Source organism: Danio rerio, chromosome 7 (assembly GCF_049306965.1).
Source record: "Danio rerio strain Tuebingen ecotype United States chromosome 7, GRCz12tu, whole genome shotgun sequence".
Lineage (NCBI taxonomy): Eukaryota > Metazoa > Chordata > Actinopteri > Cypriniformes > Danionidae > Danio > Danio rerio.
In genome coordinates this window covers 38302646-38326918 of record NC_133182.1, presented here as the reverse complement: position 1 = coordinate 38326918, position 24273 = coordinate 38302646, and the positions used below count along the sequence as shown (strand labels likewise).

The window sequence follows — 24273 nt, the reverse complement described above, 5'->3', positions numbered from 1 at the left end:
CAATCAAGATGCTGTACCAATGCACTGATTGCAGCAGTGTAAACAACATGGGCCAGAGTATAAACAAAAATAAACAGTTTAATAAATGCATACAATAACAGCAACTGCAAGTCAAAGCACAAAGGATTAAAAAGCAAAATGCTTCACAGCGTGACAGAGCTTTCAAGTGATGTATCACACACACACTTTAGTAGAATAAGTAAGAGATTACTTTAAAAAGTCAAGAAGTCCCGATTCCCCTTCACTAGGGGTGGAACGATTCACAAAACTGTCGGTTCAGTTTGCATCACCATTCTGTGGTTATGGTTTTTCATTAAAAAAAATTCCTCTTTTGCAACACTTAAATACCATTTAAAAATATCATCAACCAGCAAAAATTACATAACTGTAGAGTCCACTTTTACAGTATATTATATTTATAATATATAATATATATAATATATAAATTTATAACAATTTATTTATTTAATTTTTTAAGCCATATAGCTTTAATTTAGTCTTTTGTTGCTGATTAATGGTAATGATGACAGTGGATACATTTTTGCTGCTTTCGTTTCAAATTCTTCAATTCTTCCAGGAATGCGTACCTTCACTTTAGACTCAAACTTAGCTGACTGTTAAATATGTTTATTGTGACATAATGTTACATGCAGTCTGCCTATATGTTGCAGTGCAAGAACATATGTGAGTCGAGAGAGGAATGTGCATGATGAGTATTGAATTTTTAAAACTGATATAAACCAAAGCATGCGAGAAAGCAGCACTAATTGTGCAAGAGAAGCCATAGACTCTGGTGAAATAAAAAAGTTGAAATGTATGAGGCGCCAGACTGGACAAAAGTGAAGCAAAAGCAGAGAGACTAGATGTGCGCAAGAGAAGCCGAGTGAGACAGAAAAAAAAAAAGAGAGAGAGAGAGAGAGAGAGAGAGAGAGTTCATTAGCCAGCTGCAGGTATCCATACTGTGGAATCACCTTTTTCAGTCAGATACCAAAACACTACAAACACTTGACTGGGGAAAAAACATGAACCACTCAATTATGACCTTGGTGTGTGAGCTTGTTGGATATGTGTTCTGGTCAGCATGACTCAAAGAGAAAATGTATGGTGTATAAGAACAGCTGATGGTAGCCTAGTAACAACAGATGCCAAGAAAGCACAAGCTCAGTCCGCTTGTTAAGTGTGACGTCACGCGAAGCGGCTTCCGGGTCCAAGCGCTCTATTCAACTCAATGGGGAGACTCATGAAATGGTAATAATAAACGTTTACAAAGCGATTTAAGGCTTTCAAAAATCATGATCGCAGTATATATGTCCATGCCTAATATCCGATGGCCAGAAAGTGATACATTTTTTTATAAATTGTAAATTTATATAATTGTGTTTTCCACTTGGTTTAAGATGCAATTTTCCAAGCTACAGAAAACATGGAGGCAACCATTTTGATCACACCTACAGGTTGTGGTCCACAGTAACTGTCTACTGGCAAAGTCCTTGTTGAGGAATGACAAAGTCTTTTTTTCTGATCCTTTAACTTTTTGATGCACAAGCTATAAAATAGATATAGAAATAATAAACTTAGACGGGTCACTTTAGACGCATGTAGTGCATCAAAGGGTTAATAACAAATAGTTATCGAATCTCACATTGTGGGACAGGTTACTGTAGAAATCATCAGTAAAATGACAGGAACACAGCACAAGGTTGTGGTATTGTTGTGAAAATGAACTTTAACCATTTATTCTTCACAGTCTCATCTCTAGGCAACTCACAGTGATCAGTGATCACTTATCTTCACATCAGGATACAATCCCATCCCCTGCAATCCGCTAGGGTGGGGATCAAGTTTTCCCAGGTCTGCAAATGCAACAAGGTGGTGGGGCAACTTCAAATCTCACAACAAAATGGCTAAACATCCAAACCATGCTGAGTCTACTCTTTTTTTCAAAACAATAGTTTTATATAAGCTGCACTTTCAGTTTTAAACCTCAGCTGGATGTTTTCATTCGCTTAGAGCTGTTACGATAAACAGAAGATAATAAAAAAAAACACAATTGATATGACACTTTAATTGATATGTGATTATGATTGGAAGATAATTTTGTTTTTTAAAATAGAGCTACTATGACATGATTGGCTTCCTTTAATTCTTCTTAGCTTTCTTTCATTCATTGTCTTTGCTTTTCTTAGTCCCTTTATTAATCTGAGGTCGCCACAGCTGAATGAACCGCCAACTTTTCCAGCATATGTTTTACGCAGGGCGAATGCCCTTCCAGCAGCAACCCATCTGAGGGAAAACTCTTAGCTTCATCAATCAGAATTAAAGGCATGTTAAAATGTGCAAACTTCATCACCATTCAGTATGTATTTAATTAATTAAAAAATAAATGATCAGCTGATTACTTATAGATTACTACATCTGGTTGGTTCAGATCTGGTTTTGATCGGTTGGATTGGTTTTGATTTACCTTCAATATGACATAGTTTGTTGAATGCACTTTAAAAGAGTTTCTGCTAGAGGAGGACAAGAGGAAGTATTACACTGTGAAAAGATATACACACTTCCTTGTTATGGAGCTTGGGTTAGGGTTAGGCTAAGTCTAAAAATAAAATTGCTTTTCCAATGTATCTGTTTGTGTTTTGTTTTTATAATCACTAATCTGGCTTTTTATTTATAACCTTCACCTAAATATCAGTGATCAGTTTCTAAATATAAAGTTTGTTGGATATTGGCCAAGATTCCATATTAGTGCATACTTAATTTAAGGGAAAAAATAATTGAGACCCAACTTTTTTAGACAGTCAGTGTGTATTTTAAGGTCCAATTTGTCTTTATTAGCAAACAAATAAAACTTTTACTCAATAAAGCTGCTTATTAATAGTTAGTAAGGTAGTAGTTAAGTTTAAATATTGGGTAGGAATATTGTTGTAAAATAAGATAATATTTTATAAGTTGTAATAAACAGCCAATATTCTCATAATGTTCAGGATATAAGACAGTAGCTTAAAGTGTTACAGATTATTTGTCGTAATAAATTTGCACACTAAAAACAGGGCTGAAATACATATATGGTATGTCTGGTTATTCAATTCACGAATGACTTTTGACCTGCTTAATTTAACTGAAGTATGATGCTCATGTGAACGGATATTCAAGTTTAGAAGGAAACTTTGTGAAAACAGATTGAATGTGTGTATTACTGGGATGAAGCTCTTGAAACACAGGCCTCGGAGAAAGTTTATTTACTGCTAAACTAACACAGCAAGCACAAAACCTTAAACAACCTCAGCACAATGCAGGCGAAGAGGACCATATCAGCAGCTGGCTATATGGAAGAGCGCCAGAGTGTAAGTGAACGTGTCCATGCGTGCTTTAGAATAAATTCGTGGCGTAAATCACTGGAAAGAGATGTACACATTCAAAGTTGAGAGATAACACACAGCACCAGATCAGAGCTCATTATGAGCTAATATAAATCATTAAAACATGCATGTTTTAATGATTAGAGACAGCAGCTGAACTCCGACTCAAAGTATATGCCTCTCCCTCGCTCATGTTCTTTCTCACCCCATACCCACCCCAGCTTCATATTGTAATTCACTTTGACAATCAGCATGAATTGTTTTGCTCTGGCATGTCAATCAAGTCAGCAGTGATTGCTTACAGACACTTGGACGTTCGCCGGGGTTAGCAAGGTTCCAGATCGGTCCGTCCTGCGGACATGCACACACAAAAGAGAAGAGAACGTCAAGTATTGATGTGATTTTGGACAATATGGCCAAAGTCTCCCGCCCCCTACATCACTAGATCCTCTCTCTCTCTCTCTCTTTCTCTCTCTCTCTTTCTCTCTCTCTCTCTTAGGGGGGTTAAGAACCCTGATTTGGCCGAATAGTCTTCAAACAGTAAATCTTGCTATCTCTGGAACGTTCAAATCTCCAGAGTACATCTCTAATTATACTCGCATGTGCACAACCACAGGGTGTGGGAGAACATCATGCATGTTGTGTGTGAGGCAGTGAGCTCGATGTGCAGGAATATATTTTATTTTTAATGTGTTCGCTTATGTGTGTGTGTGAGACTAGTGTGGCTGGATATTTGGTTGATTTCTGCCACTGGGTTTTTCTGTTCTGGGAGTGGTATTGTTCTGGAAAAAATGAATAAGTAGTCATGATGAGATGGTAGGATTATCAATGTTAATGTGTGCTTAAATGTGTGCGCATCCATTGGGGGTGTGCATACAGAGTGCAGCCAAAGGAAACTTTGATTGAGCCTTGGAATGGGGGTTAAGGATTAGAAGCCCATTACCCAAAGGTACGTAATACATTTAGCACAGTAATGAAAAGAGAAGTCTGACTATCTCTCTCCCTGATTGTATTCTAACAAACACATACTGCTTTAATGCAAACTACAGCCCCCAGTCAAAATCCATCCAAAAACTAGGTCTAAGTCATTGTTTGTAATGCCTTCTATGATGGTTTCCTCCTACATCAAATAAGCTACAATTATTTCATAATTGAGCAAAGTGCTCATACTATATCTGCCTTATAATATATTAGCATAAATACTAGTTATTATAAATTTTCTGTAGTATGTGATAATATTCCAGAGAGTATATACTGCCAGCAGCATCCCACTCTTACCATTTCTTGCCATGAATGTCAGAAACACAGTAGTACACAACATATGGGTCAAAGACAAACATACATTTGTAAGCACCAAAACAAAAATGAAATAGGTTTAATACTTTTAAACTACTCTTAAAAAATAACTGTTATACATTTAACATGATTTATAGAAGCCCCCACAAAATGGTCATTCTTAAAAACCAATATGATCAGGCATATTTACATGCCTGTGTTGAATAATTTGTGAAGTATCAGAAAAATCCAAAATAATAACTATAGTTTTGAATATTTATGATTTGACATCTTTCAAACAAATAGAAAAAAAGTATAATATTTTTTTTTAAATATAATAGCATTATTACTTATTATTTTAATAGGTCTAAATAGGTATACATTTAATAAATTTAATTTCTTTTAATTTTCTTTACACATTTAATTTTAATTTAATTTACACTATATATATATATATAGCCTTCTCATGTTTTACTTATATATGAAAACATAAAGCAGTCACTCAAAGAAACAATCAGTCTAATATACTAATATTGGCCTCTCCTCAGTGTTTTCAGATGGACCCTAAAGAAAACTTTATGTTGTCAATAAACACAATTAATGGCATATGGCCATATGTAACAGATATAATGAGATTAATATGGTATTCTGAAGAGTAACAAAATGCATGAGATTATGAAATGTAAATACTTGACTAATTAAAGAATATTTATTCATTCATTTTCTTGTCGGCTTAGTCCCTTTATTAATCTGGAGTCGCCACAGCGGAATGAACCGCCATTAAAGAATATGTTTCATAAGAAAATACTATTTTAGGCTTTGTCAAAATTTACATTTCTTGGTAATTACTTGTGAAATTTTTATTTTTACAACAATTTGGTTGCATACTAAACTATCACTATAAGTGGTTCAATTGCTTTCTGAAGCCTAACATAAAAATAAAGAGAGAGACATGCAGTATTTTGATGGAGTAGTACTAGTGGAGCATTTTTCAGTGCACCAGCTATTTTAAGTGTTCCTGGACTTTATACTGACACCTACTGGCACGGACACATAAGCCTGATTATTAACTTTTCTGTCAATTTCAGATGAATCCAGTTGAATCTTAGACTCAATTTAAGTTTTGTACATTGTAAGTCATTACTCCTTTAAAATGCTTTTACTTTTCTTAAACTCACTTTTTATGGCCTCTCCTCAGTATTCTCTGATGGACCATAAAGGAGACTTTATGTTGTCAATGCAACTTAAATCTTCTGTCGATGGAACAACATCTGATGACAAACGTCAATCAAAAGTAGTAAGTAAAAGTATTGTGTTCATGCAATAGAAAGTGTTTAATTTTAACACATAAACACAAAGTCAAGTCACAGTATTATTGATATTCTATAGTACATTCATGCATCTTGTGCTTCACATTATTGGCTAGTAGAGTGTTTGTGGCACTGATAAAGGAGCCAGCATCACACACAAAAAGAACTTTGTAAAGTGAAATATGACTCTTTAATTTCTCTCTCTTTATCTTGCTCTGGAGAAATATAGCTCGCTTTTCCCTCTGGTATTGGTGTCCTAAATAATAGGCTTCCAGATCCTCGATTCAAGAGACCTAATATAAAAAAGTTAATCTGATTTTGAATTATTAAAGTTAAAACCATGTCTCCTAATTGTCTGAGAGGTTATTTAGTCAGAGACCACTTCCATAAAAACCTAGGCCGCTATTACAGCCTCAAATAAGAAAAAGTTTGGAAAATGCAAATGAAAAAGTAGTGATTTCCAAATTTACTTTAACTTGTATTTCATTGCAGACAATAAAACACAAAATATTTCATGTTTTGTTTAGTCGACCTTATTTCATTTGTAAATATACATCCTTTCCTGTCATTCAGACCTGCAACACACTCCAAAAAAAAAAGTTGGGACTGGAGAAATTCAGGGTTAGTATCATATAAATTGGTAAATAATGTTGTGATTTGAAACAGGTGATTGTAATCAGATTTGGTACGAATGCTGCTATACAAGATTTTTGCTTTCAAAATAAATAAGACATGTGTGTGTTTTAATTTTCAGTTATCCTGGAGAAATTATATGGTTAACTTTGATCTTAAATTTATATAATTTGTTGCTTTTAACAGATTAATGTTTGCTGCATTACTTTAGTGTAAACCTAAATGTGATTTGCTGTTTTATGTATGACCATATGTACTGTCTAAATTGGAGTTTGTTAGATTTTTTTTGAAGATATATGTACTGTATATACGAAAATAAAATATATGTGTATATGTATTTTGCCAACATATAATCATCATTAAATCATATTTCATTATGGCCTTGCAGTTAAAACTAAAAAGCTTTTATAATAATATTATGCATTTAAATACCATTTCATTTACACATTGAGTATCAATGGATATTTGCATGTATTTTATGTCTGTTATAATATCATTTATACTATTTTTATATTATTTATGTCTATATTTTGTATTTTTTATATATATATATATATATATATATTTGTTCTAAAGTTCAATAAACTGCTTATTTAAAAAGCATCAGATTATGCAGACTATTGTTTTTTTTCTAATAATTTTTTCAGGGTTTTCACCTTTTTGATGGTACAGTAGAGAGAATTGACAGGAAAGCATGGGGAGCAGAGAGAGGGGAAGGATTGGCAAAGGACCACGAAGCGGAATCAAACCTGGGTCGCCGCGAGCACTGGAGTGCATGTGTCAACGCACTAACGCACTACACCACTGGCGCCGACGCAGACTATTGTTTAACATCAAGTTTTACAGAACTAGACTAAAAGTAGCTTTTATAGTATTGTTTAAGGAAATAGGCAACTGGCTTGCTTGGTTCGGGACACGTGAAACTGCGCATTGATGGATTTGTTCTTCAGTGTTTGAACTTTCAGCATTGAATATTAAACCACACTGAACTGAACTAAACTGAACTTCAACACTGAAAACTGAACTGACACTGTTTTAATTTACTATAATCTTCTATGTCTACATTCTATCTACATTGTAAAAGCCCTAAACAAATAAAGATGAATTGAATTGAGTTGAATAGGCAGTTATATGTATTTTTAGGATGAACATCTGACATCCACTGCAGCAGTTTGTTATGTAAATTTAACAGTATATTGTGCATTAATCATGGACTATAAAACTCAAAAACAAACATCCTCATTCATAGATTATATCCTGCTTGAAGCAGCTTTTTTATTTAATAACTGGTGGTTTAGATCTCTCACCACAAGACACTGTACTGCAGCACTTCCACATAGCCACTTTAAAAACACACACATGATATTTGTGGGAGAAAAGCCAATCTTGCCTGAGCAGATGTGAAATGCCAATCCCATGGTTCTTTTAATTTTGGATATACTGTAGTCCCCTTTACCATTTCCAACTCTATCGCTGTCTTCTTTCAAGTATTCAAGTATCGTCAAAATCTGCAGGGAGATAAAGAGAAGACAGAGAATGAAATAAAAAGCAAAGGAAAAAGAAAGCAACGTACATCAGATTCATCAATCCATCCCCAGATTTTTTGCTGTGGCTGCACAAATTGCACATTGTTGGCAGTGAAACAGTAGGGGGAGAGGCCCAGTGATGTGTGCATGTATGTGCATATTCATCCTCACATTAATGAATGTGTGCATGAGAGAGAGAGAGTGTGTTATTGACAGATGATTATGTATGAGTAGAGGGACTGTGTGTGCACCTTTGCATGTCGTCAGCATGCTATGAAGAATTTCTTGATGCAAGGGCTGTTTACATTTATACCTGTCTAATGCAGAGCGGTCACTCTGTAAAACAAAATGCAGGAATTCCATGGGAAAAAAACATGCAGACTAGTGAATATATTTGAACTCACACACACATTCACAAAGTTTAGCTCCGTCACACACATGCACACACACCCTCAGGAAATATGGAAAGCTGCATGGCGTATCTGAACTTTGCATCGCGTGTGATGACATAAAATCTGGAAAAGTGAAAAAGCACAAACGTTTCTCTCTCTCTTTTGCCTTATCTGACCTGTCGTAATGAGGCTGAATGTTCTTGGCGCATGTGCTGAACTCAGTCACAGCTGACATCTCTGCAGTTCTGTATTTTATGGGGAGATTGTATGAATAAGAGATTATTGAAACTAATATCCTTTACTTTATGCTAAATTATGAAAACCATTAGGGGGCTTTGGTTCTTAAAAGACAAACAATAAAATCTCCCTCTATAGGGCATGTTTTCCAGATGTGCTGCTGCAGGACGTTTCTCGCCAAGATCTTCGAGGAGGTTTACTTTAAACAAACGTATCTTGGCGTGCTCAGCAAGGAAAAGGAGGGTGATTTTACAAAAGGTTCATCGCTCATTTTTATGTGGAGGTTTTGGATGATTTCAACCATCCATCTGTTAGGAAACGTGCAACATGATGTGAAACATAATGTCAATATTTGCAGTTTGTGGGAAAAATGTATTTCATCCCGCTCTGCTGAGGAAAATCAGTACTACAATCATAACTACTCTTGAGTTGTCTCCTTCCATTGCAACTATAGCATGCAGAAATCACTGTCATTTATTTATGAATACCAAAGTCGATTTTAACTGCGGCCCAGACAATTATTATGACATATGAGGCCATTAACGGCTGTCAAAGCAAAACATGTGCTTTGTACTAACAATGCGAGTAAATCAATGGAATCCCTGGCTTAATATTAGGCTTAAGGAACAGAACCGACCAATGAGGTTTCCTGAGCATTGATGAGGTGCTTTAAGTGTTAAGTCAAGTTTGAGCACAGTTCTGCGATGTGCAGAAGATTGAAGAAGAATCTGATACGCTTGTTTATCAAGGGAGGATTCTGCCAGAGACACCTGGCAACCAAAACATCATGGCCAGCCAATGACCTTCTCCCACGCGGGCTAACAGCCAATAATATCGTCCGACAGGGGCCAACAGCCAATGACCTTTTGTTGACCAGCCTGAACCACCCAATGAACTTTTTCATACAAATAGCCAATAAATCATCCAACACTCACAAGGTTTCCAATTAATAAATTTGACAAATAACTGAGGGAAAAATCAATTATATGTGGATTTTAATGCATTTAATAATTTAACTGATTAAATAAATAAAAGTCATCAAGAATCGAACATTTACTTATATTTAAATCTATTTATTTAAAGCTTAAAAAATTCATATATAACCTGGTGGGAAGAAAACCTGCATAAGTAACTAATGTTATCAAACATGAAGGAAGTCTGCTGTTTTTTTTCTTGAGCATTCAATACTAGAATACTCAACACCAAAAATATTAAATATGTTCACCAAGGACAACAAATAAATGACACATTATTTTGAAATGCTATATAAAAATAATAATAAAATAAACCCTCACTGTTCTTACTAAACACCCTCAATTACAACAAAAAAGTTTCTGATTGCTATATGTAATCAAATCTATTTTGGGTTACAGTATTTAAATATGAATGTGATGTAATGAGACTGATGGATAAATGAATTGTATAATGAAGGATGAATGCTGTAAAGCAGTAAACTGCGAGATAACAGTGTCAGTCCAGAGCGTCAGATAAAGTCAAGCCTGCTGGGAGGAGGATGTGGTGGCTGATATTAATGAGCATATTAAAACAAGAGATGGAGAGAGACGCAACAGAGTAAACAAACTCAGCATAGCTGAAATTCCTCAAGTAAACCCACTGAATTCCACTCCTCTACATGAATCAGATCAGTGCAGCTTTAGCCCTGTTTGTTCTCTGCCTCCCTTTTACACGATCATCTGCACTCTTTTAATGGGATTAAGAGATGCACTCATTCATAGTTCAAGAAATCAACACTGTTCAGAGGGGAAAAATACCCTAGAAAAAAAAGAGCCATAAATTTCTGACTTGTGACGTTAAAACACCCACTTATTTTTCATTAACCCTTCTAGGAATTGTGTGTACTGTACTTGAAAGCACATGGCACGTGTTTCAACGGTTGATGGCTAACTTAAAGTTCATCTATCCCAGTCTGTATGATGGATGCAAACAGTCCATGAGAATGAATAAACATTACTTAATCTTAGCTTTGTTGAGTGAAGTGGATTAGAGCCAAGTTCCTCATGATTCTGTTCAGTTCAGCTCAGTTCAGCTGGGCTAGTTGATGAATGTCTATTTTAAATATCTGGCCGGCATTCATGAAATGAGGATGAACTAACCTAACAAAAACCAATTAACAACATTTTTACCAAAGATAAGCTGTTGTTTAGTGAAAATTCATAAAGCCTACTTCAAAGTGCAAACTATGTGTGTTAATGTGTACACGAATGTGGTTAAAGATGAATCAGATGCAAGGTGTACAATGTCACGAACAACAACAACAAAAACTTTATGTAACTTTTTTGTCGTTTATCAGAGTGTAATTTATAGTTAAATACGCTTCAAATTGTTTCTCTCACAGTGAATTTAATCATAACATGGATGGGTACAAGGTCTTTCTCTTGGGTAAATGGCATAGACTACGTATTACCATTTATATAACCGGTTTTATTGCAAATGTTATGGTTAAACTATGGTCAGTGTTTTAAAATCATGATTAAATTGTGCTTAAACCATGTATTAGCCATATAAACAATACACATATTTAAATGATACTCCAGATTATCTATAGGTAAATATGGTAATTATCACAGCTTTTCATCACTGGCAAACATACTTGGCTTGAACGGAATGGTGGTTTCTACTTCCTTCAGCAACACTTCAGTTATCTTCTCCGAAAGTCGCACCAAAAACTGCTCGAGCTGTTGGAATCGTTTAGATTGAATCACAAACCGAGTCGTGAAGAGCTGACCCAAAGGAATCATTCACATCTGAATCATTTATTCAGATTCAAAATAACCGACACCGGATATGTGACGGTTGCTTACAGTGAGCGAACCTTAAGCGTCAACTCTACAGTTTTAACTTGAAAACCTTGAAAGCCAGCGAAAAAATAATAATATTTGTGTTACCACCTCGCTAGTAAAAAGAAAAGTTAAGCTACTGTTGCTGTTGAAAGACACGCAAAACGTGTTAACTTATCGCATATGGCTGTAAGGGGGTTGTTATATGCGTATGAAAAACGTATCATCAACATCAGTAACGTTATTTATAAGTCCCCAGTTTTTGGTGCTATGCTCCCATTTTACCTATAGTTCAAATCAGCGTAAAAACCTAAATGTTGCTTTGGTTACTAGAGCAGTCTTAAGTTTATATATATTTTTACCACCAGGGGACGCTGTAAGCCATGAAGACACGAACCTGGACAAGAGCAGAGCATTATTATCATCATTTACCTGAAGAGACATCGTTTGAAGGTAGTCACATATTGATTATTCACGTTAAAGAAAGTAATAAACTTTCAAAAAGAAATCAGTGGTCAGAGCTCCTTTGAAGACTGCTGGGCAGAGACTGGCAGGAAGGTGTCCATATATACATTTTTAATAAAAGGGCTTTCCATGATGAGATTAAAATGTTAACTCATATCAACGAATTGTGTCATCTTTCTCAAAGTGCCTTCAAAGACGTAAAAATACCTGTCTGGATTTCGGCCAATAATTTCCAGTTAAACCTAAAAGGGGTAGTTCACTCCCTCATCATTTACACACCATTAACAAAAAACAAGTAAAGCGCAAGTAAATGGTGAAAATTTTTTTTTTTGGCTTAGTTTGTTTATTAATTCGGGGTCGCCACAGCAGAATGAACCACCAACTTAACTAGCATATGTTTTACGCAGCGGATGCCCTTCCAGCCACAACCCATCTCTGGGAAACATCCACACACACACACATTCACACACACACTCATACACTACGGACAATTTAGCCTACCTAATTCACCTGTTCCGCATGTCTTTGGACTGTGGGGGAAAACCGGAGCACCCGGAGGAAACCCACGCAAATGCAGGGAGAACATGCAAACTCCACACAAAAACGCCAACTGAGCCGAGGCTCGAAACAGCGACCCAGCGACCTTTTTGCTGTGAGGCAACAGCACTACCTACTGCGCCTCTGCTTCGCCCCCAAATTAGCATTATTTCGTATTTGTTATTTAGTATGTTTCAGAGAACAGTTATGATCAGTTTCACATAATCTTAATCAGGCACGTGCACACATAGGGCTCAACCTGTGCAGTGCACATGCCCTTTTTAGTCTTGGATATAAAGTGCCCTTCCAAAATGATCAAAAGTGCCCCCGCGACGCGACACACCCTCCGTCCCGCCCTTCAGTAGGCGCGCTCAACCCACTCACCCCCCCGCTTAAACTATTTTTTATTTTAATACTAACCAGCATGTTTTAAATTGCATTTTCACTGCAGAACTAGAAAATGTCTCTGCTTTCCAATTCAGAAATTTTGGTCACCTTAAAGCAGGGCTGTCAAACTCCTGGAGCACCTGACACCTGTGCCTTAAAGGGATAGTTCACTTAAAACTGAAGTTTAAATCATCATTTACTCACACTTCACAAACCTGCTTGAGTTTTTCTTCTGATGAACTCAAAAGAAGATATTTTAAATAAAGCTGAAAACCTGTAATCATTGACGTCCATTAGTGGTGTGACGGATCACAAATCTCATGGTTCGGATCACATTAGGGTTTTTTATCAGCCTGAGACAAATGTCATTTGCTTTTCATTTATTACCAAAGCAGCACTGCTAGAAACATTTGGTTTTGACAAACAGAACTCATTCGTTCATTCATTTTCTTTTCGACTTAGTCTCTTTATTAATCTGGGGTCGCCACAGTGTATTGAACCGCCAACTTATCCAGTACGTTTTTATGCAGCGGATGCCCTTCCAGCCGCAACCCATCTCTGGGAAAACAAACAGAACTTAAAACCTGTAATTTTATCAAAAATAAAATGAAGAAATAATCAGCTGAATAAAAATAAATAGTTAAATATTCAGTACTGTAAAAAATTCACTGTTAATACTATTGTTGCTGATGATGCTAAATGTAGAAATCTAACATTAGAATTTTTACAACCCATATTTATTTTTAGTCGCATTTTTAATAAATGATTCAGTTATTCCCTCATAAAATCTTCTTCATGTTTTGTTTCTAAATGTATCATTTTTGAAGAATTATTCAGTAGCATATTTTTGCCGGCTGGTTGTTGCAACCTATTTCTTAAATAATGTAATTACTGCCTATAACTTTCATTTTTGAGCATCAAGGTAAATTCTTATGACGGTAATTTTAATCTTTACCATAAACATCAGTGGTTTTATATAAATTGTTATCCCAGCACTTTTATGTTATTCGACTGTTTGCAAAACTAAAGACTGAATCTCTTGATCTCCTTGATTTTTGCATTTTTTCAAACACAGATTTGAATGCAGAAAATCGAAGGATTAAGAAACATGCAAATCACCATCATTTATTATTGATGTTGTATAGGTTGTTGAGATCTTGATCTTTTAGTGATTAATCGTGCATCTTAGACTGAATACATTAATGCAGGCTAAACAAGTAGTGACAGAAAACACCTTTGATAACCTAAAAAACCCACCACATCCCAAAAAAACTTCCACAACTTCTTCCAACATCATTATATTTTACAGGTAAGCCTAAATACTTTCACACATGTGATTTCAATGACATGAGAGGCGATCTCTCTGCGATCGATGCAAATTTAGGATAAATCTACAAGTAAAAAAAAAGGATGAATCCGTGGGTTGTGATCTGTACGAATCATGAATCAACAATTATTCGTTACCCCTAACTTCCATGCTATTAGTTTTTCCTTTAATAAATTTCAGTGGTTGCAAGTTTTCAGGTTTATTTCAAGTATGTTCTTTAGTGTTCAACAAGAGAAGGTAAGCAAATAGTGAGTGAATTTTCAATTTTGAGCGAACTGTTCCTTTAATATGTAAGATGTATTCACGTCTAAGCATTATCTCATAGGAAACAAATTAAACTTTATTTCTACCTAATAGTGTTAGATGTTAAACGTACAAGGGTGTTCCAGTGAGAGCGGCATAATTCAATTTGAGAAATGTTAATACAACATCTGTAGCATGACATCTGCTGTTTTGGCTTGAGGTTACAGTGCCCCCGAGAGCTTGTCTACTTGCCTCTCCACCTTATCAGCATATCCAAATTGGAACCAGTCCAGCAGTTAATATACTCACTCATACCTTAATGTCTTGCTGCCGGTCGGATGATGCTGATGTCAGTCGGTTATATATTAACTACAGAACGAATGTGCTGTGGCAGATTATTACAGTAACCTCAGCAATGTAAATGTACCACGTTTTTGAATCAGCATTTTGCTATCTCTTGTCTCTAGCCATTTGCCAGCTGGAATAACATAGTGTCTGCGGCCTTGTCCGCTTAAAGCAGGTCACCAAATGCATCAGCATCTTGAAAGCCATTTTATTGCATTGGCTGCAGAGTAACCCACTGGCTTTAAGGTCTAGAAATGCAGTGCAAATGTAAAATATGTACATCCGCTGGAGTTACTGAATGGGCTGTAAAGATGATTTTTAAAATGACTATCACTGCTGTAGACTGCAGAGAAACGTAGACAAGAGAGAAGATGTGTGTAAAGGTACAAATTGATAGAAAAATGAAAAGAGGTGTGAGCTAGTACTTGGTGTTCTGCGTCCTTCCTTTCTACTGGGAAACTGTGTCTGTTCCAATATACGTCATACAGCTTATCTCTCTGAACAGGGTACGAAATCACATGCACGCACCTACATTAGTTCAGAGTCAAAGTACAGAATGACACACCTTTTCACTGTCAGCTAGAATATATTTCTTCTTTTTTATCAGTTATTTTTTTATTATTGATTTATTGATTTTTTTTCCCGTCTGTTCTTTCAAACAGGTTGCTAATAAATTTAAAGGGACAAAATTGTAGTGGAACACAGCAAAAGAAAATGTTGCCAACACAATGAAAGTCAGTCTGGTCTGTTTGGTCCACAGAAATCTTCAGATGTCTTTTAAATGACTTGTAAAAAAAATTACGACAAGTTTAAAGCAACATGAAATATGACATTGTTAACATTAGGATCTCTCTAATTTAATGTTTACATCCCTGAGTTTGTTTGCATGACACCAGTTTCGTAGTGCAAGCTTTTTTCAAATACATTAAACATATTTTTTGGAAATAGTGACTATATAGACATGTTTGCATAGTACATATTCAGCCTGTAGGCATTTGTAGATGTTTTACAACCAAAACAACATTGATGGACCACAGGACTGTGTGCATTAAGGTAACAGTTAATTTAGCAAACTATACACTACCTGACAAAAGTCTTGTCATTGATATCAGTTGTGAGAGCAACAAATAATAACTTGACTTCTAGTTGATTGTTTGAAAAAGTTGCAGAAGGTCGATTTTTCAGATTAATCATCTGTTGAACTGCATCACAATCATCACAAATACTGCAGAAGACCTATTGGGACCCACATGGACCCAAGATTGTCACGGAAATCAGTCAAATTTGGTTAAGAAAAAATCATGATTTGGGGTTACTTTGAGTATGGGGCATGCGAGAGATGAGTGATGGCAACATCAACAGCCTAAGGTATCAAGACATTTGCACTGCACATTACATTACAAACATTACAACATTATATGAACAACATTATATGAACATTATTGAGCTTGTTTGGGGTGAGATGAAGGAGGAGGCATTGAAGATGAATCCAAAGAATCTTGATTAACTCTGGGGGTCCTGCAAGAATGCTTTCTTTGCCATTCCAGATGACTTTATTAATAAGTTATTTGAGTCATTGCAGAGATGTATGGATGCAGTCCTCCAAGCTCATGGGAGTCATACACAATATTAATTCTTTCTCCACTCCACCATGACTTTATATTCTATATTGTACATTACTTCTGTTAAGTGGCAAGACTTTTGTGTTAGCAAAGTCAGACCTTACAATAATTAAAAATCAAGGCATGATCATATTATATTTTGGGAAATTAAGCGCATCTAGAGGCCTTTGAATTTCATATAAGCCACTCCTGATACCAAATGATCAACTACTGTACAAGTCAAGTTATAATTTGTTGTTCATAAAACTTGGATAGACGATAAGACTTTTGTCAGGTAGTGTAGAAGTGGCATGCACAATAAAGTGGTTTAGTCATTTTGACCACATTGCTCTGACAATTCATAAACATATTTTATTCAGATTTTTGTAAATTGTTGTCATGTAAAGATTTTTTTTATTTAATGCATACAATAATCTGAGGTAATTTTTAAATGTTTTATTTTGGTCCTGACCTTGACTTTAGACAACTCCAGTTCAAGTCTCCTCTTAAATAGTTAACCATGCGCTTGACTGATTTAGCTCTGCAGTATTGCGTAACAGATCTGTCACCTCAACATGCAGTGTTATAGTGAAACAGAATGCCCAAGACTAGAGGCTTAATGTTGGCATTGGTTTCATTGGAGTGGGTATCTTGTGTCGTTGTCATTGCTGTGGGTATCTTGTGTCGTTGTCAGGAGTTTGTGAATTGCTGTTTTGGGCTGGTTTTGCAAAAAATAAAAAATGGCAGTAACTAAATATATACAGTAGTAGTCAACATTAGAAGTGTATCAAAAAGGTTTTTTAAATTGTCCTATGACAAGAATGAGTGTTGTTCAATAGTTTGTTCAAAATTCAATAGTAGTTCAAAATTGATCCACTTCAAATGTTGACTACTGTATTTTGGTAAACTTTTATATTGAGGCACTCTGCGGGACTTACAAACTCTTTGGCAGAGAAGTACTCTTTATTATATATGCAGAGATTGTGATGCATATTTGAAGTCATGTAAAGCTTTATTTGTGATAAGGAAATCAGATGGAGTTTAGTTTTTGACCAAACCTATCATGGCAAGTTCAAATGAATGTCTGGGTGTTGTGCCCTTCCTCACAGAGAGTACAAACACAAGAAATGTTTTTTGTATTCAACTTTAATTTACAATGCACAGAAACCCAAGTATACATTATGTAAAAAAGCAAGTTGCCCAGCAACCCTCATACTTAAGCAAAATATGCCAATCAAATATTCATGAATTATTGACTAGTTTCATTTTTAAGAACTTTTACACAACAGTTTTATTTTTTCGCGCAGCCTGATATATTACAAAAGTATGCAGTCGCCAATTCACTATTCCTCTATAGAGCAAAACTCTTAATTAGTTGTTTAAATAGTGCTAATCATGCATTGCCTTTCATGCTTTTTTCAGGTTTTAAAACTTCAGGTATAGAAAATGGAAATATACAGTAGATGCTTCAGACATCTTACACGATTGCCTTGACTTTTCTTATGCTAGGCGTTTTCATTTTATTTTAAACAGGAATATAGATATTAAAGGCTGTCTGGTGAGGCTATGACATATAGCCTGAGGTACAAAAGTCTATCTACAGCGGCTCCAAGAACACACAACTCTATGAGAATCAATAAGGGCAAGGGTCATGTGGCTGCTCCAAATAACTCCAAGTAACACCTGCAGCTGCAGATGTAAATTCACACATACTTCTCAGAGACTGGTCAGGGAAACCAAATGGACAAAATTTGTAGCCAGATAAAGAGCTTATTTGGATAAGGAACTTCTGAATAGAACTGTATCTAGATCATTTCATCAATTTAGGGCACATCAGGTGATTGAAGAAGTTCAGCACCAGTCTAGGTACTAGTCCTAATAAATCTTGTCTGCACCATCAACGGTATTTACACAGACTGTTATGAAATATGTTTGAGTTAATTAGGCTACCAACACCCTAACAAACAGGCTAGAGCAAATATTCTCTATCTCTCCTTCTCCACCCTTGTCAGAATTGGTGGCTTAACTGTAGGGATTTGAAGACTACTGGTAATGCAGACACTGTCTGGAGTCTGATGCAATACGTTTTGTCTGTCTAGAGTCTGTTACCATAGATACAACAGTGTATGTGCTAAAATAAGACATGGTCAACAAATAAGAGTTTCAAATCAACTTAAGCTGACAGGCAGAAAGCAAGAAGACAAAATAAGTACTCTTCTGGTGACATCCTTACTTAAATGTTTGGTAGCCCTAATTCCTAGCAAAAATGTATATTATTTAAAGATTGCAGCATCTGTTCATCAGTTTAGACAATAGAGTGGAGTGATGGAATGCATTTCCTATTAGTATTTCAACTGCTTTGCTCCGGATTGTCTATTGAGAAGCTTTCACAGCCCTCCAAGTCAGCACAAGCTTTCATGAACATGTCGCTTTATGGTTGCTGGATATTTTCGTTATCTCCAGCACATCAAATAAGAGCATGGGTCGGACTTTCTGTGGTTGCTATGGCGAATATATCATAACATTCCACGAGATACGAGTGAAAAAGAAACTGAATTTGAATGTACCAACAGAAAACACAGAAAACACTGCGGACACAGTACACATTCCAGGAACAGGAGGGGAAAAGCATAATACGATTAAGAAAACTGATTCGCCTCGAGAGCCTTCACATTGCAAACGAACCCTCACTGGCTGCTGTTACTGCCGCTGTTGTTGTTGCAAAGGTCTCCAGGGCCTCCACCAGAAGCAGGTGGTTGCACGTTGTCTGCAAGGTTGTGAGCATGCTCTAGAAACAGGTCTTTGAGCACACTCAGTTCTTTGCTAAGCAATTTGATTTTGGCCTCCAGTCTCTCATTCTCCTCTTTCAGCTCATTGACACGCTGCTGGGTGTCCTGTGCCTTCTGTTTGCTGCGCATACGACTCTTCTTTACAGCTAGGTTGTTGCGTTCTCGCCGCTGACGGTACTCGTCGCTGTCTTTATCCATATTAGACTTCTTCATCTTGCTGGGTGCTGTGGCCTTACCCCCACCGCCGGGATTCACTGGCACTAATTGAGGAACCTGTCAAAATTAAGATACGTAACAGTTAGCAATGGTATACTCCAGGGCTGTAATCACAGAGTGTGTATATCTGTCCCTGTCGCTTGGTGATTTTCTAAAATATAATTAATTTTGTTAAACCATTAAAATTACCATTTTTTTTTAATCAATAACCTACTGAAGATGAAAATAGTAGTTTATAGCTACAGCCTTTTTTTAATCGTTTGGATTGTGCCCCTTGTAGTAATAACTTTATATTAAAGAGACAGCAAGAGACAGATGCACCAGATTGATTTTATGGCAGCAGGTTAAACTTTCTGGCACATTTACAGCACTTGCATACATAAATTAAACAAAGAATAGACTTGGGTCTATTGGTGTGTGTGCGCGCTCTGTTGCACACAAGGTTTCTATATTGATCACCACCTCAGAGGATATTGGAGGTCGCAAGTCACTGGCATTGTTATTTTGGGGGTCGCGGGTTAAAAAGATTGGTATCCCCTGATCTAAAGTGAGGTAGAAAAAATATTTAATCCAATACTGTTTTAAAATCAGAGCTGGGCAATTTAAAATAAAATCAAAATCTTGATTAATTGATTGATTTTAACTTGATTACGATTAATGAATGATTATTTTATTTCTTTGCCCTCATAGTTCACTAACAAGATTTGTACAGTAAATATTCTCACATATTACAAGTCAGATATTTTTGAATGAAGGGTGCATTACTGGATTTTAAAATAAATGAAGGAAACACACTATTTACTATCTATGATTATTTATTGAACATCAACGTTGAACAACTGAAATTAAAACACACACTGCCTACAACCAACAGTCACTACTTCCTTTAAAAAAATAGAAAATAAATAACTTGCACTTTTGGAAACAAAATAAATTATTTTCATTGTTTTTAAAAAGAAGAAAATAAGCAGTATCTCTTCTAAACAAAATAAACTCTAAATAATATTTTAATATTTCTCATCATCAATAATTTTACTTGAATCTTCTGTAAACAAATATTTTAATGTAAATAATCATTTTATTGTAATGGAAAATATGCCGCCTCAAGGCATCTCTGGCGCAACTTCCAATCATTGTCAATGTAGTGCAAATGTGCGATGTGTTGTTACATTTTTTTAAGAGGTGCACGGGTATGCGACCATGCAAAGGCTGCACTGGCCCATACCCATTTGTTCGACCCAGAAGTTTAAATCAGCCTTAAAAGAGCAGGGGCATGGGACTCCACACACGGTAAGGAAAGTAATTAAAATAATTGACCTAGGAAATAATTTTATCGATAAATGTCGTTTTCGATTACTTTTCGATTATTCGCCCAGCCCTATTTAAAATAGAAATGTTTATGATGGAAGCAAACTCCTGTTCACCTCAAATTTTGTTGTTTTGAATTATAAATATGTCTGTTGTGTTCATATGTAAATCCTTAACGAGATTCAATATAAATGTTGCAATAATTGTTTTTTTTTTTTAATATTAGGCATATAAATAAGAGTCAATATGGGCTAATTTCAAATATTATTTGCATTTAGAGCATAATGATTTCTACCAAACAAGACCTAAATTTTCCCTCAACATACCATTTCTTTATACCTAATTTTTAATAATCTCTCCTAAAGTTAAAGAAATGGTCATGGCCTTGGCATATCCAATACACTTGTTTTGATATTTAGATTAGATTCAACTTTATTGTCATCACACATGTACAAGTACAAGGCAACAAAATGCCATTTAGGTCTAACCAGCAGTGCAATAGCACCAAGTGCATGATATAGGTATAAGTTATAAAGTGCAATTATAGAAAAACTATGAGTAATATTTTCAGATGGATATAGCTACTATGAACATTATACAAGTTGTATTAGTTTTGAACAGAGATTAACAATAGATGAATATGTGTACAGTTTGCTATTAATAATCAGAAGTATGCAGATATATATGAACAATTACAATTGTATATGTGCAGAGGGTATGTTAAATTCAAAATTACTTGGTGCAATGTTGTGCGATGAATATGTGCAATTTTTAAATGTGCAAACTATGGAGAGTATAAGTTATGAGGAGAGTGGGGGTTGTAAACCTATTATTTTTATTTAAACATCTTTTAAGACTATAGGAAACTGATTAGGTGAGTTCACTATAAGCTCAATTATTATGGTTTTAAGCACTGCAAAGTTTTGATCGTGCTTTCGAAAGTCATACAAGTAATCATACTGTAAACGTATGTACCTGCTGTAGACCTGCAGCTCCTGCTGGGTTCAGTGCACTATTATGAGGCTGATTCTGTATTACACTGACGCCGTTCTGATCTGTGCTGGATATTTTCTGTTGCAACTGCTTGCTCATTTGGATCCACTTCCAATGTCCGTCGCTCGCCCTCTCTGACCTTCGTTGTCAGCCTTCGCGAAACTGGAGTTATTGTTAGCTGTTATTGTGAAAAAAACACAGGATGCAGCGGTGTGCCTAAAAACCAGACAGGAGGAGAGAAAGAAGTTAGAAAAAGTACTCTGCACACATAAGCATCATTCTTCATCACACTTCTGCATAATTTAATACCACAAAATTCCCACCTGAACAGATGCTCGGCGCGAAAACGCATTATTTCAGCAAAATGCTGCAACACCTAAAACTCTGGTGAAGTGCTTGTGCTCATCCGTTAGCATTATGTTGTTGTAATCCGACCGTGCTGCCATGTCAATGTGCATATGTGGCAAAATTTCCTTCTCTCTCCTACGAGCGCGAGCTCAAGTGTTGCCCGCGGTTGCATCATCGCTCGCGCTCCCACCCGCTCCTTTGTACACGGGAGTAGGGAAACTCCGTAGTCATGCAGAACTATGCCCAGCTAAAGTTAACATTTTAAACAAACATTAGGACAGTGAAGCTACTGTAAGGCAGACTTAAGTTTTAAGGTGGTCATTTTAAAGCAGGCCAGTGTGTTTTAGGCTGTTTTTAATCGTGGCACTGTGGTTACATCATACACGGAACTATGGGAATGAAGGGGAATACCGTTGACTTACGCTAACAACAGCATGAATACATTCAAAATGGCAGCATATCTACTAAATATTTTGTAACGGATCGCGTTAAACAGCACCCATAACGAAGACACGAGTGTTAACGTTACTTGAAGTCTACGGGCGTCTAAAGCCAGCAAGATCTACTGCAGGTTAGCAGGTTGGCTAATTAGCTGGCACATTCCTAACCATGACGTCAGGGCTCTAACAATGAGCTGAAAGCTCAAACAGGCTGTTTTTTTGACCGAAATTACGCGAATGAACAATAACGAGACACATTCGAGCACGATTATGTCTAATATTGGCTTATAAAGCACTCGCTGGCCCCAGATCCGGGAGTTGAAGCTGTTTTGCAATCGAGTGAGCGGCACGGATCCTCTCATCGTGTAATTGATAAAAACTAAATTCGACAGTCTGTATAGCACAAGATAACCCCATACAACTTACCTCGAACGTTCGTGCCTTATAAGTCCTCCGCTCGGGTAAATAAAGAATAATGTCCTCTTTGTTCACGGAAAAATAAGCACAGGTTGAGGTGTTATTGTTTGGTAAAGCGGCGCTTGGGAGTATTGCGAAATCTTGTGACCATGTAGGGAAATCTACTCTTGCAGCCAATCAAACCAGAGGGTTGGAAAAATGACGAAATGCACTCTTTGATTGACATGTCCGAGAACCAATCAGGCTGCACATCTCTGTTTGAGGCGTTTTTATGCATTACAGCTTGAGATCTGTCAAGAATACTAAACAATGTAAAATATAGCTTTATTTTTTGCAATGAAAATGAAAACATAAGATTTACTCATTATTTATGAATTATGAATTGTGTTACATGCATAAATGCAGATTAATATTCTATAGTACATTAAGAAACTATTAAAATAGAAAGGAGAGCTGGGCTAAATTACCCCTAAAAATGGTTAGCCTATAGTAAAATTGTGGTAAGTTAACCATGTTTTTTATTGCCAATTGATTGCAGTTTTTACCGACAGTATTGCTAACATTAAACTTTAAGAGTAGCCAAATCATTGTTCATTTGTGGTAGTTTAACTGTGTCTTTTTGTAGTAACTCCACGTGTAAGGGTAAGTAAAAATAATTTTAATGTTCCAGCTTTTTGTTACATAGCATTTTCATTTTATATCTGGAAAACCTAAAAATAGCCTTCTCATAGAAGCTTGTGTCTATCTCGCTAAACAACTTCAATTCATGAGTAATATTTTAGGTCCATCTTTAATTTATCACATTTCTTTTCCCCTGTTTATTTATTTTGTATTCTGTTGCAAGTAAATCATGGACCTTACCATCAGGTACTACATTTCTTTAATTAATGGCATGCAACAACTCGTTAAGCTCATGCAGGGCTCTAACATGAACATGTCCAGTTCCTGCTTAAGTAATACAATTGTAAACAATAGGGAAAAAGGTCAATTATAACTTATCTATTGCTGGCGGCATGTCTGTTGGTTTCTCGTCTCATTCTTTAGGTGCCAGGCCCGCGCTGTAACAATAGAGGGAGCTCCCATACTGCGCACGCACTGATTAATGCCCGATCCTCACGCTCCAACTTCAGCGCAATTGTCAAGTTCCTCAGCTTTTCTCGCACTATGGGGAGACATGTGATGCTCTGTTGGTTTTGGCAAAGGCGGCGTATTCATTGTTGTGCGCAAACATTCTCCCTAGCGTTTATGAACAGTACAATTATGTTGAAGCGACCAGCAAACCCATTTTAATCTAATCTAATTTAAATCTTCAAGGGGATGCCCAAAT

General features: G+C 36.1%; 1 protein-coding gene and 2 long non-coding RNA genes across 7 annotated transcripts in view; 1 reads left to right on the top strand and 2 right to left on the bottom strand.

The window, feature by feature from the left end:
• Window positions 1-612: 612 nt before the first annotated feature.
• On the bottom strand, window positions 613-11573 carry LOC137496185 (uncharacterized). The gene is made up of 3 exons (XR_011016320.2): window positions 11344-11573; window positions 7968-8085; window positions 613-3710 (listed from the first exon to the last, which is right to left on the bottom strand). It is a non-coding gene; the product is annotated as an uncharacterized lncRNA (long non-coding RNA).
• LOC141375405 (uncharacterized) overlaps window positions 11463-24273 on the top strand; it is a 180928-nt gene continuing 168117 nt past the window's right edge. For all 4 annotated transcript variants that reach the window (XR_012383413.1, XR_012383412.1, XR_012383410.1 and 1 more), the window contains exons 1-2: window positions 11463-11727; window positions 11899-11983. This is a non-coding gene — a long non-coding RNA (uncharacterized lncRNA). The remainder of the gene's footprint in view (window positions 11728-11898; window positions 11984-24273) is intronic.
• cebpg (CCAAT enhancer binding protein gamma) lies at window positions 17564-23091 on the bottom strand. Of its 2 annotated transcripts, none has more exons than NM_131886.2 (3): window positions 22956-23089; window positions 21724-21957; window positions 17564-19497 (listed from the first exon to the last, which is right to left on the bottom strand). In NM_131886.2, exons 2-3 carry the CDS (start codon window positions 21838-21840, stop codon window positions 19123-19125), a joined length of 492 nt encoding a protein of 163 aa, NP_571961.1. In that variant the 5' UTR covers window positions 21841-21957; window positions 22956-23089; the 3' UTR covers window positions 17564-19122. The 2 variants fall into 2 exon arrangements, with proteins under 2 accessions (NP_571961.1, XP_068078252.1); XM_068222151.2 differs by having other exon boundaries at window positions 17774-19497; window positions 22065-23091.

What these genes read in the sequence shown, in the direction of transcription:
- cebpg (XM_068222151.2), bottom strand. Translation starts at nt 21,840, where the DNA reads ATGAGCAAGCAGTTGCAACAGAAAATATCCAGCACAGATCAGAACGGC. An exon ending in GAGCTGCAGGTCTACAGCAG is followed by an intron (nt 19,498 to 21,723) that starts GTACATACGTTT and finishes TAATTTTGACAG; the next exon opens with GTTCCTCAATTAGTGCCAGT.